The 21,085-nt window shown below is 42.3% G+C and overlaps 1 protein-coding gene across 4 annotated transcripts in view; it reads right to left on the reverse strand.

The window, feature by feature from the left end:
* The window catches only part of LOC137950368 (uncharacterized), a 48,718-nt gene that overhangs the window by 1,366 nt on the left and 26,267 nt on the right, over positions 1-21,085 (reverse strand). For all 4 annotated transcript variants that reach the window (XM_068796803.1, XM_068796792.1, XM_068796820.1 and 1 more), the window contains 11 exons: positions 11,360-11,412; positions 3,744-3,832; positions 3,182-3,415; positions 2,899-2,963; positions 2,129-2,189; positions 1,937-2,054; positions 1,695-1,776; positions 1,532-1,604; positions 1,394-1,455; positions 1,185-1,280; positions 905-1,059 (listed from right to left, as the gene is read on the reverse strand). In XM_068796803.1, coding sequence (XP_068652904.1) covers positions 905-1,059; positions 1,185-1,280; positions 1,394-1,455; positions 1,532-1,604; positions 1,695-1,776; positions 1,937-2,054; positions 2,129-2,189; positions 2,899-2,963; positions 3,182-3,415; positions 3,744-3,832; positions 11,360-11,412 — 1,088 coding nt within the window. The remainder of the gene's footprint in view (positions 1-904; positions 1,060-1,184; positions 1,281-1,393; positions 1,456-1,531; positions 1,605-1,694; positions 1,777-1,936; positions 2,055-2,128; positions 2,190-2,898; positions 2,964-3,181; positions 3,416-3,743; positions 3,833-11,359; positions 11,413-21,085) is intronic.

A 21,085-nucleotide genomic window follows, 5' to 3' on the forward strand; every position in this document is an offset into this window, starting at 1 on the left:
CAGACAACTTGAGTACCACTTCCAGTTACCAAGATCAACTAAAATTTGGAAATATTGCAAACAACTGGGCCTTCAAAATTATAACAAACTATGTCTTGGGTTATTTATATACCCTCGGATGTCAAATTAGTATCAATATACCCCTCCATTATCCCCAAAAGAATGCCTATATATCCTTACCATTAGATTCTACTAGTTAACTCCAACTATAGCCTAGAAAAGGACATAAATATCCTAAATAAAGTGATTTTATGACTAACAATGTGCAACCACTTGAATACATAGTACCCACCTAGAAACTGTGTTAGAACAATTACACCTGTTTTAAATTTAATTGGATGCTGCATTTGTGTGGGTCCATATTGGATGAGTGATACATGTACCTACGAGTCACTATATCAGTTTCAGAGCAGTACTTTAATCTTGCTATGCTATATTTAAACTGACTGAATTTGATGATAGGGGCATGCAGGCAATTTGTATAATTTGGGAGTATGGAGGCATTAATTTAAGACCCAAAGATATGGAGTAATGTAGATAATATTTTAGATAGTGTACTGGTAATGGAAAATCCAATCCATTCCAGCCACTTCACCTGATACAAGACATATATCAGCTATTCCAACTGATATGCCCATATGTGAAGCTTGCTAATTGAAATCTCATTTCTCATTGTTCACAGAAAAAAAAAAAAAAAGTAACATGCATATCACCCGCACCAGCTGATATACTGCAAATATCAGGCTATTGCGACTGATATGCCTATATGAGGTAACTCAAATCCAATATGAATCCCCAACATTCAATGTGAAATATGATGAACAATAAACCAAATAGCAAGGTGAAATTTCACAAAAAGAAAAAAAAAATAGAACTCTGGATTTGCAAAAATCGTGAGGCCTACCCTCCTTTCAGATCTGCATGATTCAGATCTATCTTAAGTCTAAGCTCCACAGCCACAGCAGGTTCCCCCAATCCCTCAACTAGATCTGTTAGCACTTTGCTACCACTGCCCTGTCCCTGAGCTCTGGCTGAAGCTAGCTTGTTGAGGAGCTTGACCTAAAAGACATCACTGCAAATAATTAACAACTAGAAATGAAACATATGCACAAACATATGATCAAGGATCTCTGACAATCTCTCGCCCCTAAGATGTATCTAACAGTAGATCAAAATAAACTTACCATTAGGTATGCCCCGTCATCGAGCCAATGATTCTCTTTCAGGGCTCCATGTCCACTAGTTTCAATTGCCAGATGAGATTCTTCACCAACTGAGTTCTGCAATCAATTTTTACATGCTTCAATTAAAGTGCTTTGTCACTGCCACATCTTTAAAAAGTTGTTCTAAATCATTTCTCTATTACATATTTTGTAAAACAATATACACTCACCAAGCGAATTGCTTCATCAATAACATTTTTGTAGCCTCTTTTGAAGCGGTGATGCTTTCCTCCTTACATAGAAGTAGAAGTAATTAACATATACATTTGGAAAAGGCTATAAACTGATTAAAATAGCATCATGCATACCAAGTTTCTTTTCAATAAATGCGGTCAATCCGTCTGAAGTTACACTATCTGTGACAATTGTAGTCCCTGGATGCTACTTGAGTGAACATCAGAAAGTTAGAACTATCATGAGGCAAACTGCAAAATCATGAGTAAACAGACATTTTAAGGCCAGAAATCCTACTTCCTCAAGTACAATTGCAGCCATCAATGCAATCAACCTATTCCGGTTGAATTCACGACCATTGGAATCTACAGCTGCAGATCTGGAGAAAACAAACAATTAAAAAATGCAGGAAAAAGACCAAGAAGAGTCACTGCAAGATTCTCTATTATCTTTTTTGTAATGTTGGATAGCTTTTATTCATTTAAAAAATGAATACAGTGAAGAGGGAGCAAAGATGTTATTGCAAGATCCTACATTACCTATCAACATCTGTATCAAAGATGATACCCAAGTCAGCTTTGTTCTTGTGGACAGCCTGGGTTATTGCTCTCATAGCTTCTTTATCTTCAGGGTTGGGAATGTGATTTGGGAACATACCTGATAAAAAATATTACCTACTAATTATGTGAGGTTTAGAAGTCCCTTTAGAATATTTTGGCTGAGAAATTTACCATCTGGCTCCAAGAACTGACTGCCAGTAGTTATGGCTCCAAGAGGCTCAAGAACCTTTCCCTAAAAGAAACATCAAGATGAACATTAACCATGGATAGACTGCAAACTTGGAAACCATATATAATTTATCTACTCCCAAAATGTTTTTTTTTTTTTTTTTTAATTTCGGAAAGAAAAGTAGGCATTGCAGCAACTAGGAGATGAGTTTAGGGTCTGTTTGGAACCCCTAAAAAAGAAAAGAAAACAAAAGAAAATGAGAAGGAGACCATTATTATTCCCAAAAATAGTTGGTGAAAAAGAGAGAATTATCAAATTCTCCTTTTCAGTAACTATTTTTGGGAATAATAATGATCAAATTCTCATTTTCTTTTCTTTTCTTTTCCGTGGGGTTCCAAAAAGACCCTTTAGGGGTGTAATCCAAAAAAAACATAAGTTTTAAGGGATGCGGCACGGAGTAATGTTGAACTTCACCTCTTTTAAGTATATTTTAGTAGTGAAGGGTGATACTGTGCTATCATGTTAGTAGTACCTGTCCTATCATGTTCTATTCTTAAGGGTACTTTAGTAGCCTGTCATTCAATGACTTAAGTGGTTAATTAAATGAGGAAGAGAGGTTGACAGAAACTTATTCTTTCCCTCCTTTTCCTCTCTTGTCTCCACCCCATACTGATTTTTTCTTCCTTCATTTTCTATTTATTATCTGAAAAGAGAAAATACAAGAAAAGCATGAGATAGAGAGAGAGAGAGGGGATTTAAAAAATTAGGTTACCGCAAAAAATCCTCCAGCTCCATTTCCTGCATCAACAACTACATGAAATCCCTCCAAAGGTTTCTCTGAAAGTAAACATAATGGGCAGGCTTAGAATGAAATTGGAAAAACAAAATACAAATCAGAATGCAATTCATAACATGATCATCAAAAGTTTCAAAGGCAGAAAACAGACTCAATAGAAATCAAATATAAGAAACTTGTTTTTTATTTTCCAGTAGAAGAACTAGGTACTGTAAATGGTCTTGTGTTGAGTTAGAAGTGATAGATCAGATCAATATACCTATACCCCCTGCAGCTTTGCGAACTGCTGTTACAAGGTTGGAAGTATAAATTGTCATATAGTCCACCTTCAAAGCTGAGGACGCTGAATTCTCCGACTCCTTTAAGCTTTCAACTGAGAACTTATGATAGAAATCTGCCGCACGCTCCAATATGTCCTTGATGTCAGTTTTCCCAAGCCCTCCAGCACTTGTGAAAAACTTTAACCCATTGCGATTATATGGAAGATGACTGGCTGTTCATATGGACCACAGATAAAAAGAACCCAATTAGGAGCAATAGACTATTTCTATTTGAATTGAAAATATGCATAATTGTGATGGTGAATGTTCTTGAATGTCAACTATTTTCAACCTTATAACTATTGAATGAACATAGTAGAGGAGAAAAAAAGGATAAATGTAGCCCGGCATATATATATATATATATATATTTTTTTTGAAATAATATTGAATTTTATTATGAGAGCTCAAACGAGCAGCCCGGCATATTTAGGCATCATTGTTCTCTATAGTGACTTCATGGTCAAAGATGATGGGAAGAGGATCCATGTATTCAACAACCTGTTATCATTATGGATCCATCAACTGGACAGAAACGCTCAACATCCTGTGAGAGTGTGCTGTTAAACATTGCTGGAGTAGATGCCAATCTGCAAAGAAAAACCAAACCGAATAAGAAGGTTCAGGTAATCTTCTCTGTTTATGATATATTTTTTTTAATGATGCTGAATTTTATTAAGACAAAAGCTCAAGAGAGCAAATTACAAAGGGGGGAAGCCTTCCCAAACAATGAGAAATTGCTGGGAAGTTCCGAATTTTGCCAATTTATCAACCAAAGAGTTGGCTGATCTAGGAATGAGATTCCAATTACAATGTCAGCAATACAATCAGTGATAGGTCAGTGGCGCCAAGAGGGGGAGCTATCTTTTGAACACCAACTGATGACAATCTTTGAGTCTCCTTCAATAATTAGCTTGCTAGGGAGACATTCCTTGAAGATTCAGAGGCCGAATAGAAGAGCACTTACTTTAGCAGTATTTGAATCAGCAATGCCCACTGACCCAGCATAAGAAAGAATATGGATTCCATTGCTACCTCTGAAAACACCACCTGCTCCAATTGGCTCAGGACAACCAATAGCACTACCATCAAAATTGAGTTTGATGCAGTCGCAAGGGGGAGGATCCTAGATGGTTATAACCGGAATCCTACAAGGGTCTGTCATATGAGCGATCAAACTCCAATTTTTCCGAAGGGAAACACCTGATAGAGCGGCAAACTCCTTCCTAGTATGTAACTAGTTCGAGATAAGGCCCACAACATATGAAGTTGTATTGTCCGGGGTGCTAGCTTTGGAGTTGAATCTCCGGTTATTTTGCTCGAGCCATATGCACCATGGGACATACGCAAGACATGCCGAAAGAATTAACTTGCCCAACTGAGGAAGGCGGATCCCTCTAACCATCTCATAGGTACCAAAGAGGTCTTGATGTAGCCCCATTTGTAGTCCAATCTTTTGAAAAATCTTCATTCAGACTTGCCAAGAAAATCCACAATGTAAAAGAACAAGCTGGACTGTCTCATTGCACACACCACAAAGGGAACAAGAACGATCAGGGGCAGTGAAGCCTCTTCTATGAAGGTTGCTAGAGGTGAGGATCTGTTCTCTGATGGCCGACCACACGAAAAATTTGATTTTACTTGGTGCTAAAAGCTTCCAAACTAGGTTTGCCTTGTGCTCATGCATACTGTAGTCTTGCTTTTTGATATGAGAGTAGGCATAAGCAACAATGAATCAGCTATTAATGTAGGGCTTCCAAGTTAGTTTATCAATTGCATGTTCCCGAATAATAGTACTGTTGAGTCTAGATAGGAGAGAAAAAGCCGAAGTTTACTCAACATTTAGTCCTTGGCAAAACGGGAGACTCCATGAATGATCCCTCCAAGAATCAGCCATTGAGCAAGAGAGGTCCTAGCCACCCTAGAGAGCCCTGGGAAGTCCTCCGAGAGGGGGTGGGGCCCGTACCATTCATCCGACCAGAAGAGGATGTCCTTCCATTGCCTGTGTGAAAGGAAGTAGCATCTCTGAATACTGGGAGGAGCTTATAAATTGATTTCCATATCAAGGATAGGAGGCGAGTGACACCACCCTCTCTCCACTAGGCACACGAAAATTGAAGGTAGAATATGACCATCTCTCTCCATAAGCTGTTATGCTTGATGTTGAAGTTCCATATCCATTTGTGCATGAGAGCTTTGTTCATTTCCTTCATAGGCCAGATACCTGATCCTCCCCTATTACGGGGCATGCAAATATCCTTCCAGCTAACCAAATGATATCTGAAGGTGTCTTCTGATCCTCTCCAGAGAAAGCGCTAACAAATAGTGTCAATCTTAGAGCAAACGGAGGACGGACAGTGCATGAATGATAACAGATAGTTTGGCAGCCCTGCCAAACAAGACTTGAGGAGAGTGAGATGCCCCGCTGTAGATAGAAGCTTACCACTCCAAGTAGCTAGTCTCTTCTCAAATTTCTCAATAAGGGGGGACCAGAGCGACGTCGAAGGCCGAGAGTCAAAAAGTGGGAGCCCTAGATATATAACTGGAAAATTTCCCAAGGAGCATCCCAAGTAGTCAGCCATACCCCAAAACCTAGCTGGATCGATGTGGTAGCATAGAATAGTGATTTTCTTCCAGTTTATGTTTTGACCAACAACCAATTCAAATAATCCCAAAATAACACGCAGTTTTTTGATTTGATCCATAGTACCAACTCCGAAACAAATAGTATCATCTACAAGTTGGAGGATCGGAATATCAAAGGTTGTGCAGTACGTCGTGGGGGAGGAGCCATCCCATGTTTTTGGCCGAATAGATCAAAGAGGATAGATATTCTGCCGCCACATTGAAAAGCAAGGGGAAAGGGGGTCTCCATGTCTGATTCCCATAGTTCCCTTAAATTACCCACAAACCGTTCCGTTGAGAAGGACGGAATAGCTTGCACAGGAGATGCAACTTTGGATCCAGAAGCGCCATTTTTTCCCGAATCCCATCTTCCCCAGGAGGGTGTCCAAAAACTTCCAGTTAACTCTGTCGAAGGCTTTTTCAAAGTCGAGCTTGAGGATGACTTTGGAGAGCTATAGAACCTTAAAGTGGTGGATGAGCTCGAGACATACCATGGCCGAATCAAGTATGTTCCTTCCCTAGATAAAAGCACTCTGACCATGATGAATGACAATAGGGAGAACTGCCCTGAGGTGATTAGCAAAGAGGCGTGCAATCACCTTATATGCACAAGTGGTGAAACTGATCGGCCAGAAGTCGGATGGGAGTTTTGCCCCATCTTTTTTAGGGATGGGGGCAATAAACGAAGTTGTGATGCTCCTATATCTGATGCCATACTAATAAAAGGAGCGGGCCATGTAGGCAATACCATCTCTGATGAAGGGCCAGCATCGGTGATAAAATTCCTCGTTAAATCCGTCAGGAGAAATTTCCCGAATGGAGGAAGGGAGTTCGATGAGACTAGTTGCAACTGATGGAATAGCCTAGAAGTAAACCCTTTGGAAGAAAGGGCGGATTGGCCGGCAATCAGAATATAAATCTGCAAAAAAAATCACCAATGAGTCTGAAATAAGGGTTCAATCTGAGGTAGTCTCACCATTAACGAGCGTGGTGATGCGGTTGGCTCTTCTTCGTGCAGAGGCGACTGCGTGGAAGAATTTAGTATTAGCATCCCCATCGGAGAACCACTTAAATCTTGCACGTTGCTTCCAGTGCACGGGTTCGCTGTGAGAGAAGGACTGCATTTGCCCTTGAAGGGCATACCTCTGAGTGACTTCCGAAGAAGAGTCCTCGACACTCCTCTGAGTCTAGAGAAGCTATCTGAGCAAGGGCAGAGGCTCTCTCAGCCGAGGAAGAGGCCTCCTCGCAGAGGCCCAGGATCGCAACAACAGCTTCAACAACTTGAGCTTGACTGGGAAGGTCCACCCGGTCGGGCCAACAACGATCATTTTCTCCCAGAAGGACTAGATAGAGGTCAAAAGAGGGGTCCGCCATCCAAGTATTTTTGAATCTGAAAGGGGGGGGGGGGAGGCAATTGCCAAAATGATTATCAACCATAATCGGCCAATGATTAGAGATGACCCAATTGAGAAGTTTGCCAGTGACATTGTTGTAGAGCTGGAGCCAATCATTGTTGGCTAAGAAGCGGGCAAGCTTGGAGAGGATGGGGGGTTGTCTGCCATTTGACCAAGTGTAGGTCTTCCCAGATAGGGTAATCTCGTCTAGATCCAAGCAGCCAATAAAGTCAGTAAAAAGCCTCATGGAGGTTGTGATTCTCCGAGATGGCAGGGATTTCTCATGGCAGAAGCGGGTAACATTGAAGTTGCCCGCAAGTATCAGAGGAATAGGCCACATCTGACAAGTCCTCAAGAGGTCATCCCAAAAGAGGTGGCGCTCATGGTGTCTGGTATGGCCATAAACAACCACTAGGCACCAAATGTTCCCTGAACCTTTGTCTCTCAGCTTGATTCCAAGGCAGTATGTGCCACAATAATGATCAAGCACCTCTATGGTACTGGTGTCCCACACCAGTAGGATGCCGCCAGCCGATCCCACCACATCCACTGAAGCCCAGCCGGGCTCCTTAAGGGGCCACAACTCTCGGATATAGCCAAGGGGAGGAGAAGGCGACTTGGTTTCTTGAAGAACAACTCCATTTGCCTTGGTAGAGGCAAGGAGGTCCCAAATGAAGGCGCGATGACGCAAGGACCCAATTCCATAGACATTCCAGGAGAGAATAATCATTGATCATTTTTCTTCTTCTTTGACTTCTCAGATAGGTGGTTATCTCTAGGGAGAAGCTCCGTGAAGACAATGCCCATCACCTTGGCAAGTTCCACTATCTGGGCCTAGGTTTCTGGGTCGTATTTATGCTGTTCTGATTGGAGAGCAGCCACAAACTTTTGAGCTCTTTCACTCGATTCTGGAAAGATGAAGCCTCTCGTCTCTGGGTTATGGATGTATCGAGTGGTAGCACTGGGTCCTCCCTGGAGAAGTTGTCTCGTTTGACCTCTATTTCGGCACTGGAAGGTGGCAAGGGGAGGGGGAGAAAGATTTTGTGTTCGACCACGAGGAGCACGCTCACTAGTTCTGGACTCTGCGTTAGAGAGGTAATTTTCGGGGTGGGGATTTCTCGGAGGTGAGGGAGGAGGAGAGTCCATTATCCGAGGGGGAAGCTTGAAGGGTGTGAGGGCTACGGGGGTCTCAATGGGAGGGGAAGGTGGGAGTGAAGTTATTTTTATGGTTAAGATGGGGGGTGGGGGGGTCAGGAGGTGCTACTCCCAGAGCATTGACTGGATGTTTGTTTTCTCAAGGCTCGACCGCAGTTTTAGAGGCCACATTTCTAAAATCATCTATAGCTGCAATGTTGATGCGGATCCAGAACCGCGCCCTGTCCACCATAATGCATCTGAAGTAGTGTCCTTCACAAGGACGAAGAGGGTTGATGAGAATTCGGGCCTCATCAAGACGGTGCCAGTGCTCAGAGACTGGGTCCAAAGCAATGATGGAGCCAAACTCGGAGATGACTCTCGAGAATACCGCGTTCTGCCATAGCTCAGCAGGAAGTCTGGTAACAGTAACCCATTGGCCGTATTGGCTGGAGGGTGCCGAGGGGAGCCACTCCGAGATCCCGGTGATGCCTGAGGTGGTGTGGGGTGTGAGAGCAAGAGCCGCAGAAGACTTGTTGGGTTCCGAAATGAACAAGCCAAGTTTGGGGGCTGAGGTAGGAGGCTCTGGGAGTGTAGGGGAGGTGGAATTCATCAATCAGTCAGTGAAGAATGCTGGATTTGACAATGTCGAGGGATGTTTGGACTAGAATGGAGAGGGTCAAAATATTGCGCCCATCTTGGAGAAGATTTGGTGGGATTTAAATGATTTTTGAGGTTTCTGTTGGGGGGGGGGGGGGGGGGGGGGAGGTGTGTTGGCATTGATGGGTCTCGGACGACGCAAGGACCCAATTCCATGGACATTCCAGGAGAGAATAATCATTGATCATTTTTCTTCTTCTTTGACTTCTCAGATAGGTGGTTATCTCCAGGGAGAGGCTCTGTGAAGACAATGCCCATCACCTTGGCAGGTTCCACTATCTGGGCCTAGGTTTCTAGGTCGTATTTATGCTGTCCTAATTGGGGAGCAGCCACAAATTTTGAGCTCTTTCACCCGACTCTGGAAAAATGAAGCCTCCCGTCTCTGGGTTACGGATGTATCGAGTGGTAGCACTGGGTCCTCCCTGGAGAAGTTGTCTCGGTTGGCCTCTATTTCGGCACTGGTAGGTGGCAAGGGGAGGGGGAGAAAGATTTTGTGTTCAACCACGGGGAGCACGCTCACTAGTTCTGGACTCTGCGTTAGAGAGGTAATTTTCGGGGTGGGGATTTCTCGAAGGTGAGGGAGGAGGAGAGTCCATTATCCGAGGGGGAAGCTTGAGGGGTGTGAGGGCTATGGGGGTCTCAATGGGAGGGGAAGGTGGGAGTGAAGTTATTTTTTATGGTTAAGATGGGGGGGGGGGGGGGGGGGGTCAGGAGGTGCTACTCCCAGGGCATTGACTGGCTGTGTGTTTTCTCGAGGCTCGACTGCAGTTTTAGAGGCCACATTTCTAAAATCATCTATAGCTGCAATGTTGATGCGGATCCAAAACCGCACCCTGTCCACCCATAATGCATATGTAGTAGTGTCCTTCACAAGGACGAAAATGGTTGATGAGAATTCGGGCCTCATCAAGACGGTGCCAGTGCTCAGAGACTGGGTCCAAAGTAATGATGGAGCAAAACTCAGTGATGACTCTCGAGAATACCACGTTCTGCCATAGCTCAGCAGGAAGTCTGGTAATAGTAACCCATTGGCCGTATTGGCTGGAGGGTGCCGAGGGTAGCCACTTCAAGATCCCGGTGATGCCTAAGGTGATGTGGGGTGTGAGAGCAAGAGCCGCAGAAGACTTGTTGGGTTCCGAAATGAACAAGCCAAGTTTGGGGGCTGAGGTAGGAGGCTCTAGGAGTATAGGGGAGGTGGAGTTCGTCAATCAGTTAGTGAAGAATGCTGGATTTGACAATTTCGAGGGATGTTTGGACTAGAATGGAGAGGGTCAAAATATTGCGCCCGTCTTGGAGAAGATTTGGTGGGATTTGAATGATTTCTGAGGTTTCTGTTGAGGGGGGGAGAGGTGTGTTGGCATTGATGGGTCTCGGGGAGGAGTGGTGGGAATGCTCTAGCATTGTCGGGGAGAAATGGTTCTTCTTCTGGATCTAGCATCGGGGAGAAACACTAGAGAGTTGCGGCTAGCTCTTTCCAGCCAAAACCCGAGTTTTTGGTCTCGGGGATGAATATTCTCGCCAAAACAGAAGTTCCTCTTCGATGGGTGACCTGACAAAATCAAATCCCACGGCCAGAGTTCGCGGGATCTTTCCGTTTCGATGGTCGCTCTCTGAAACTGTAGTCTGAAGTTGGAGAACGCTTATGCTAGAACGCAAATGAAGGAGAGTTTAGATTCGTTAGTTGAAGAGATGTGGATCACCGGACCAGATTTCCGAATGACTCTCTCGATGGTAACTCTGCATTTTCCTTAGCTAAAGCAGAAAAGGTTATTCCGCTTCTTCCGTTGGGAGACCATCATCCAGCAAGCGTCGTGGTCTTCCATCAGAGACTTTGGAGGCTCATCGGAGTGTTGGTTGGATGAGTCTAACCTTCTGTTGGATTTTCTTCCTCACCGTGAAGAGAAATCTCTCTTGGTTCTGCTTCGTTGCATCTTCTGCCGGCGTCGGAAGTGGTTGCGATAGCCTTGCCAAAGTGACGGTGACCGTCGGGTGGGGTCTGATCGCCGGCCGTGGGGACGGTAACCGTTGTTTATGATTTAGTTCTCTCTTGCATGGTCTCTCGCTTAGACATTTCGATGTTGCTTGGCGCAACGTGCGCTGTGTGATTTCAAAATGGCAAGATATGTTAGTGGATTAAAACCTTTGTTTATGATTTATATCAGACATAAAAAGGAGTAAGAAGGTATGTCAAAAGGTGGTTGTGTAGACTCAATCAGTTAAGTGCCATGACAAAAAACTAGATCTTAATCTCTCACGAGAATTATACATGCCAGCATCCATGTCAACGGATATGTATATACCCACCCATAGTGTATAACATCCAAGCCAGCACGAGCAAGCCCTCGAGAAACTGCATCCTGCAGTGGCATCACTGGAGTCTCAGAAATCAAATGCTAGATTAAAAAATGGTTCAAGCAAGTGGGTATTTTAAATCAATAATCAGGATTCTAAAGAATTAGTAGCATTTTAAAAATCTAATATGTATAAGAGCATCCTGGCAGAATGCAGAAAGCCGGTCACAATACTGACACTTGGTGATTCATCAGAGAGATGATTAAGCCACAAAAACCAAACTTAACTGTAAGACAAAAGTTACATCATTGTTGCTCCTTTTGAATGTTCTTCCTCTCAGTGTTTTAACTTTTGATGGCAGCCTATATAGTTTTAACCACTCAACTCTAACAACTCCAACTACCAAAGGACCTATCACTCTATCCAAGAACTAAAAACAGTAAAAAACGTCAAGCTCTTGTTGATGATGGCAAGTCGGCATACCAAATGGTGCAATGACAACCTCAAATATTTGAGGCTTGATCATTCACATATTAGTTTGGCAGTTCAACTAGTAAAATTATAAGAAAAATACAAAGAACATGCAGCAAGATAGGACAACGCTCTCCACTTCCTGCTACCCCCTTCATCCTGCTTTAATAGTTATAAATTGTGCCTTTCCTTTATTTCATTTAGAAATTGAAATAAAGAGTTTTGATAGAGAAAATGAGAAAAAGAAGAGTAAAAAAAGAGAGGAGAGCTTCTCAGAAAAAAAAAAAGAGGAGAGAGAACAGCCTTGGCTGTGTTGAAGTTTGTGCCAGCAAGGCACAAGCTTCCTTCTTTTATTTCAAAGTGTAAATAATAATTGTATAAATGATAAAAATGACCCTAGATACAAAAATTCATATATCTCCTAAAATACACCTCTGATTTTAATGAAACTTGAACCACAAAAATAAAAAAACATTGTCTATCTAACAGACATAAGCTAGGATAAACCATAATATGAGAAATAACCAAAATACCCCTAAACTGGTATTTTAATACTTCCCCTCAAGTTAGAGGATAATATCAAACAAACCCAACCTGTCACAAAAGAACACATGTTCACGTCTTCCCAAAGGCTTGGTGAATACATCTCCCAATTGGTTTGAAAACTTCCCATATAGAATTACCACCTTCCCTTGCATAACTGCATTTCTAATAAGATGATAATCAACCTCTATATGTTTAATTCTCTCATGGAATACAGGGTTGCTTGTAATGAAGATGGCAGCTCGATTGTCACACTTCACAACCATAGATTATTCAAGAAGAACAGATTTAATCCACATAAGCTCACTAATCGTGTGAGCCATTGCTCTAGCCTCCGCACTCGACCTAGCCACAACTGTTTGTTTCTTACTTTTCCACCTTACCAGGTTACCTCCAACAAAAAAATAGTAGCCCGATGAAGAATGTCTATCCGTCTTTCACCTAGCATAATTTGCATCAAAATATCCAAACACATCAATCTTTCCATTCTAAGTATATAACAGACCTTTTTCAGGTACACACTTCAAATACTTTAAAATCCTCCAGGCAGCTTCTTTTGAGGATTTTTCATGAACTGCTCACAACTCCTATAGCAAATGATATATCCAGCCTGGTAACTATAGCATAAATCAATCTACCTACCAAGCATCTATAATGTGTTTTGTCCTTGAGAGTAGGACCCTGTATGTCATGGAGATTATAATCGACTTCCATGAGATTGTCTACAGGTTTAGCAGCCAACAAATTATATTCCTGCAAAATATCTAATAAATATTTTCTTTGAGAGAACAATACCTTGTTTACTACGAACAACTTCAATGGCAAGGAAGTACTTTAGGGAGCTCAAATTTTTCGTCTGAAAATGTGTGGTCAAGTGCTTTTTAACTTTTGCAATACCTTCAAAATCATCCCCAGATAGTACGATATCCTCTACATAGACCAGCAAGATAACCATACCAATCTTCCTCTCGAGTAGGAATATAGAATGGTCAAAATGGCTTTTGTAGAAACCAAACAGCATCACTACTGTTTTAAACTTCTTCAACCATGCTCACGAGATCTGTTTAAATCCATAAATAGCCTTCTATAACTTACATACATTTCCTGTCTCCCCTTGAGCAACATACCCAGGAGATTGCTCCATATAGACTTCCTCATATAAGTCACCATACAAGGTGTTTTTCACATCAAGATGAAAGAGAGGTCATCCTCTATTGAATGCCACAAAGACCAAGATACATACATCTCTTTGAAACCAGCCTTGAGTCGTTCAATAGAGCCACAACATTATATTTATGGTATAAACCCAGCGACACGCCACAATAGCTGACCCTGCTGGTGGATCACATAGATGTCATACTCCCCAAGACATTAAAGCACTCATTTCATCATCCATAACCCGTTTTCACTCAAGAGAACACAAAGCATCTTATACTAAATGAGATAGTGGAAATAGACAGGGAGATAGCAAAAGACTTATAGGGACACATTTTTTTAGATGGGATGAGAAGTACAAGACTGTTTACATGTTCAGAGACTAATAGGCAAGTCCAAATCTGATAGAACAGGACCTACAGGCAAAGAAGAATATGGTTGATCAAGATGAGAGGGCTCAGAAGTTGTATTGGCTAGAGGCATTGCTGGAGCACAAGGACATTACGACGAGGTGATGAAGAATCTGATGGAGCCGGTGCATCCAAAACAGTTGTAGGAACTGTACTATCCAACGATGATTTGGGAGATATAGGAAGCTCAACAGATGATGCAAAATATGGAGTATGCTCAAAGAAGGTCACATCAACTGACACATATGTTTCTTCAAACGGGGTCATAACATTTGTAACCCTTTTGATAACGAGAATATCCCAAAAAGACATTTGACGGACCAAGGTGGCAACTTATCAACTGAAGTCCCCAACATGTGTACAAAACACATGCACCCAAAAACAAGAGGAACGATATCTAACAACTTACAATTTGGTTTCAAAACTTGTTGAGGAACTTGACCATGCAAAACAGAAGTGGGCATGCAATTAATTAAGAAACAAAAAGTCAAAACAACATCCCCCTAAAAAGACCGATACATTCATATGTAGTAATAATGTCCGAGTAACCTCAAGAAGGTGTCTGCTTTTACATTTTGAGACTCCATTGTATTGAGTATAGAGACAAGACGTTTTGAGACCCCATTGTATTCAATACGAAGAACATAAACACAAACACCAAACTGATTCTTTTTTTTAATAAAAAAATTTGGTAGTACATCAAATACTTCAGATTTCTCCTGTAAGAGATAAACCCAAATTACTCTACTAAAATCATCTATAAATGACACAAAATACTTGAAACCAAATGGACTAGGAATTCAACATGGTCCCCATACATTGGAACGGACTAATTTAAACAATTTGGTGCTACGGCTAGAACTAACTGGGAAATTTTCTCAACGATGTTTTCCCACTTGACAACTTGAAGGAAATATTGGCTGGCAAAGAAGGGAAAGACTGATACATCTTAACTGATGATGGATGTCCTAAGCGTAGTTGCCATAAAGAAGAAGAATCAACAATAGTAAGTGCCACAACTCTAGGAATAGAAACATCATTCAGCAGGTAGAGCCTTCCTATCTCATGTCCAAAACCAATCGTCTTCTTCATCTGCAAGTCTTGAAAAACAATAGTAGGATAAAAAGTTATTGAACAATTTAAGGACTTGGTAATATGACTTGCAAACAAGAGGTTGACTGAAATTTTTGGAATAAATAGAACTGAATCTAAGGAAATTTGTGAAGTAGTATTAATGGTACCCTCCCCTTGAATGGGATAGGTGGACCCATCAGCTAAAGTAACTCGATGATATGAAAGAGATGGATTAATTGATTGAAATAAGGAAGACAAAATTGACAAATGGGTAGAGGCTCCTAAATGAATGATCCAAGAAGGAGAATAAGACACGTTCAGTGTAGTCATATTTGTACTCGCCATTGTAGCAGTTGCAGAGGATGAAGGATAAGACTCAATAGTAGTAGTAGGTGGTGTAGTCAACTAGCCTAGTCGTTGTACTAGCTGTTGAATTTTCATATGACCCGATGTGAAAAGAGGCATCTATGTCTGTGACTATGGAATTGGTCCAGGTAGCTTTACCAAATTTCTCCCAACATTTATCAGAAATATGGTTTGACCCACCTTAGTAGAAGAATTTCCGTTCTCCCCTATCATTTCGGCCACTGCCGTTGGTTGAGAAAGAGTGACCTCTACCTCTATTATTACTACCACAAAACTGACCATCGGGCTTACCAATAAATGCCTAAAGGTTAAGAGCAACAACATCTGATAGACTACCATCTTTGTCATGTTTATTCACTATTGCACCTTCTGCCTGAAGTACTATATTAAAGGCTTGCTCTAAGGTGGTCACATCCTCATTGGACAATAATTGGACTCGAATGGCGTCATACTCAGAACCCAACCCATCTAGAAACCTGACAACTTGAATCTAATTCTCCTTCTTACGAATGTCCTTAACATTTGCAGTAAATGGATGAAAGATGGTGGTGTTACGATATCTTAAAATGTATATTAGATAGAATTTATGTTCATAATTGTTGTATAATTTGGGTTAAGTACATAGGGTAATTAGATTAGACTTAATGGGATGGGTGGCATTGTATTAGGCCCATGGGCCGTTTTGTAATAGTAAAACCTAAGCTTAAATACATAATTAAAGGGGGAAAAATGGTAACGGGAGGAATTCTTTTCGTCTGTCATCTTCCTTGTCTTCGCCGAGAAACCAAAGAGCTCAACGCTCTCGTCTGGACTGTTCTGTCAGTCCCGCGAGGTGGTGGTGATTCCGTCCACCGCTATAGGAGTTGTGAGCTCCCTGTTAGGCTGTGCCGTCAGCCTCTGTCCGACGCATTTCGTCTCCGTGAAGACCAGAGCTCTGTCAGTCTTAGTTTATCGTCGGAAATCTACATTGACGTGGTATCAGAGCTTGATTCGTCCGAAGAGTGACCAAGCCATCTCTGTCTGAAGATTTTCCGCCCGAAGAATCTCTGTACAACGACTCTGATTTCGGCAGCGCTCTCGGGGGTTGTCGGAAAACTCTAGCTAAGCTCAGAGGAGTCGTCGGAAATAGCTGTCCGAGCTCCGAGGAGTGGTTCTCGCCGGTGAACGGAAAGGTTCGTTTTTTTCTGACCTAGATACTGTTCACATAAGCTTCCGAAGGAAATTATTTGCATAAGGTAGTTTCTGTAATTTTCAGAAACTTTGGGGGCAAATCTGGGATTTCCGAAAGTGTGGGAGCAGATCTAGGATTTCTGAAGGTGTGGGGGTAGATCTGGAATTTTTGAAATTGCGGGGGTAGATCGGGAATTTTGTTGGCAACTGTAGGGGTAAATTTGGAACTTTCAGCAAGGTGGTATTTCTAAAAATCTCATCGAAATTTCGATCTTATCATGTCAACAGATAAGTTAGATTTCTCTCCCATTCGGTTCACGGGTAAGAACTACAGTGCTTGGGAATTTCAGTTTCGGTTATTTGTTAAGGGAAAAGGTTTATGGGGTCATATTGATTGGAGTGATCCGACACCTTACGATGTTGACGCATTGTCAAAATGGACCACCATGGATGCTAGAGTCATGACCTGGATACTTGGATCCATTGAGCCTCATCTAGTCCTTAATCTAAGGCCCTACAAAACTATAGCGGATCTGTGGAATTACCTCCACAAGGTTTATCGTCAAAACAACACGGCCCGTCGGTTTCAAGTCGAATATGAAATGGCAAATTTCACGCAAGGCAGCCGTTCCATTGAAGAATATTTATCGGGCTCCCAAAATCTGTGGGCTAACTACACTGATATTGTTTATGAGAATGTTTGTGTTGCTGCTCTCTCTGTCGTGCAAGTCGAACATGAAACCAGTAAAAGGGATCAATTCTTGATGAAGCTTCGTCTAGAATTTGAGATTGCTCGATCACATCTGATGAATCGTCATCTAGTGTCGTCACTGGATGCATGTTTGAGTGAACTTCTTAGGGAGGAGTAGCGCATTGCTACTCAGGCTGGCATGGAACATCGAGTCCAGGCTAATATCTCGGCTCTTGTGGCTTATGTAGCACAAGGAAGAAATAAGGGCCGGGACACGAGTTCTGTTCAGTGCTTCCACTGCAAGACAAATGGTCACTTTGCTCGGGAATGCCCTAAGAAGCCCTGTAACTACTGCAAGAAGTTTGGTCATTTCATCGCAGCTTGTCCTACACGCCTTGAAAGGAGGAAGAATACAGCTTATCATGCCTCCACTGGTACTTTTAGTTCTACATTACCGACTGCCGTCCCAGTCACTACCATTCCGGTTCCATCAGCACCTGCAAGTTCAACCACTCTCACTCCTGAAATGGTACAACAAATGATCATATCTGCTTTCTCTACTTTTGGTATCTCAGGTAAGTAGAAAATCCCTACTCAACAATGGTATTTTGATTCTGGTGCCGCTAACCACATGACCAACAATGTTGTATCTCTTTCGAATGTCAGAAAGTATGATGCCAACCTGCACATCAACACTATTGATGGCAGCACTCTGCCTATCAATGTTGTTGGTGATCTCTCTCCTTTTTTAGCTAATGTTTTTGTGTCTCCTGACCTATCGACAAACCTTCTGTCTATTGATCAATTGGTAGATAAAAATTGTAATGTTTAGTTTTCTCGCTCTGGCTGTGTTATGCAGGATCAAGCGTCAGGGAAGGTGATCGCGAAGGGGCCTAAAGTGGGCAAGCTATTTCCACTTAAAGTCTTTCTATCCACTGTTATTCCACGTTCTCCTGTACTTTCTTTTGCATATAATGTTGTTGGGTCTGACACTAAGATGTGGCATAGACGTTTAGGCCACCCAAACTCGGTTGTCCTTCGTACATTGTTTAAATCGGGTTTATTAGGCAATCAAGACTGCACTTCTCTTGATACTTATTTTGACTTTCATAATGCAAACTTGGCAAAAGTAAAGTTCTACCATTTTCGCATCATGCCTCCCATTGCTTTGACCTTATTCATAGTGATGTCTGGGCAATTCCTCCTGTTGTCTCGCATGCACAAAATAAGTACTTTGTCACCTTTATTGATGATTTTAGTCAATTTACCTGGGTCTACTTCTTACGGGCTAAATCTGAAGTTTTTGTCGTTTTTAAGAGGTTTCTTGCACTCATTGAAACACAGTTCTCTGCTCACATTAAAGTACTACGCTCTGACTCTGGAGGCGAATACATGTCAGTTGAATTCCAGGAATTTCTTCAAAGCAAAGGCATTATCTCTCAACAGTCTTGTCCATCGACACCATAACAAAATGGCGTTGTTGAGCGAAAAAATCGTCACCTTCTTGATATGGTCCGCACCCTTCTCATTGAATCATCCGTTCCTCCTCAGTTTTGGTGTGAAGCTCTCTCTACCTCCGTTCATTTAATCAACTGCCTGCCCTCGCCTATCTTGCGTCATGTCTCTCCATTTATTAAATTATTTGGTTATTCTCCGTCCTACACTGATCTTCGGACGTTCGGTTGTGTTTGTTTTGTGCATCTACCTAATCATGAACGACATAAACTTACAGCCCCATCAGTTATGTGTGCATTTCTTGGGTATGTCGTTTCTCAAAAGGGTTATGTTTGCTATGTTCCCAGGCGTGTCGAGTCCATGTTTCTCGGAATGTGGTCTTCTTTGAAAATCAATATTTCTTTCCCTCTCAAGTTACTCTGCCGTCTGCCTCTCTATGTAGTATGTCGAGCTTTGATGAGCCTCACCCCACTGCATCGCTGCCCCCTCCTCATCCTGACCTGGCACTTGCTCCTGATCGTCCCTTTGCTCCTGCTCCCATCACTCTTCACAAATCCATGCGTCGTTCTTACCCTCCTGCCAGGTATGGTTTTCCCTCCCCTATATCTTTGGTAGCTACTTTGTCTTCTATTTCCATTCCTTCTGGCTATAAATAGGCTATGGCACATGAGTGTTGGCAAAAGGCAATGCAAACTGAACTACAAGCGCAAGAGGAAAATCACACTTGGGACATTGTAGCTTGCCCTCCTACTATTCGGCCTCTTGGGAGTACGTGGGTATTCTCTGTCAAGCTGCATTTAGATGGATCGTTGGATTGATGCAAAGCCCGCCTTGTGGCCCTGGGAACATGCAGGAATATGGGATTGATTATGAGGAAACATTTGCGCCAGTTGCTAAGATGACCACAGTCCGTACTATCTTAGCCATTGCAGCATCTCAATCCTGGCCATTGCATCAGATGGATGTGAAGAATGCCTTTCTCCACGGTGACCTACAGGAAGATGTCTACATAAAGCTTCCCTCGGGTATGACTACCTCCTCTCCTGATCATGTCTGCAAGCTACGTCGTCCTTTGTATGGGCTTAAGAAAGCCTCCTGGGCTTGGTTTGAGAAGTTTCGCGACACACTTATTCTCCACAAATTTACACAGAGTTAGTATGATTCATCTCTCTTCTATCAAAAGTCTGTTGCGGGCATGGTCATTCTTTTGGTTTATGTGGATGACATCATCATTACTGGCACTGACTCTAGACTGATTACCAAGCTTCAGAAGGTGTTGCATGCCACTTTTCATATGAAGGATCTTGGACAACTCACGTACTTCTTAGGGTTGGAGGTACATCACACACCCAAAGGTATTTTCTTAAACCAGCATAAGTATATTCAAGATCTTATTACTCACGTTGGGTTGGAGGACACATCTTCGGTGGCTACCCCTATGGAGGTCAATGTCAAATATAGGAAAGATGAAAGGACTCTCCTTGATGATCTGACTATCTATCAACGACTGGTTGGGAGTCTCACATACTTGATTACTACTCGCCCGGACATCTCCTATGTTGTTCGTTAGATCAGTCAGTTTATGTCATCTCCTCGGCACCTTCATCTTGCGGCAGTTTGGCGCATCATCCGCTATTAGCGCGGCTCCCCTGCTCGTGGACTATTCTTTCCTACCGGCTCCGCGCTACGTCTGGTTGCCTACAGTGATGTTGATTGGGCAGGGTGCCCCGATACCCGTTGCTCTACTACAGGCTGGTGTATGTTTTTAGGGGATGCATTGATTTCTTGGATATGTAAGAAACAGGATCGAGTGTCCAAGTCATCTACCGAGGCCGAATATCACGCTATGTCTACTGCATGTTCTGAAGTTATTTGGCTCCGCAGTCTTCTTACTGAGCTCCAGTTTCCTCAGCCCTCATCTACACCGCTTCATGCAGATAATACAATTGCTATCCAGATTGAGGCCAATCCGGTTTTCCATGAGCACACCAAGCACATTGAGGTTGACTGTCACTCTATCCGCAACACTTTGGAGCGCCGGGTAATATCTCTTCCGTACATTTCTTCGGATCTTCAAGTGGCTGATGTCTTCACCAAAACATTGTCTCAATCCCGACATAATTTTTTGGTTGGTAAATTGTTGTTGGTTGACTCACCAGCATCAATTTGAGGGGGGATGTTACGATATCTTAAAATGTATATTAGATAGGATTTTATGTTCATAATTTTTGTATAATTTGGGTTATGTACATAGAGTAATTAGATTAGACTTAATGGAATGGGTGGCATTGTATTGGGCACATGGGCAGTTTTGTAATAGTAAAACCTAAGCTTAAATACATAAAGAAAGGGGGAAAATGGTAACGGGAGGAATTCTTTTCGTCTCTCATCTTCCTTGTCTTC

Source organism: Aristolochia californica, unplaced genomic scaffold, assembly GCF_029961685.1.
Source record: "Aristolochia californica isolate CCGP_79_NKW_82.1479 unplaced genomic scaffold, dmAriCali1.0.hap1 SCAF_1, whole genome shotgun sequence".
Lineage (NCBI taxonomy): Eukaryota > Viridiplantae > Streptophyta > Magnoliopsida > Piperales > Aristolochiaceae > Aristolochia > Aristolochia californica.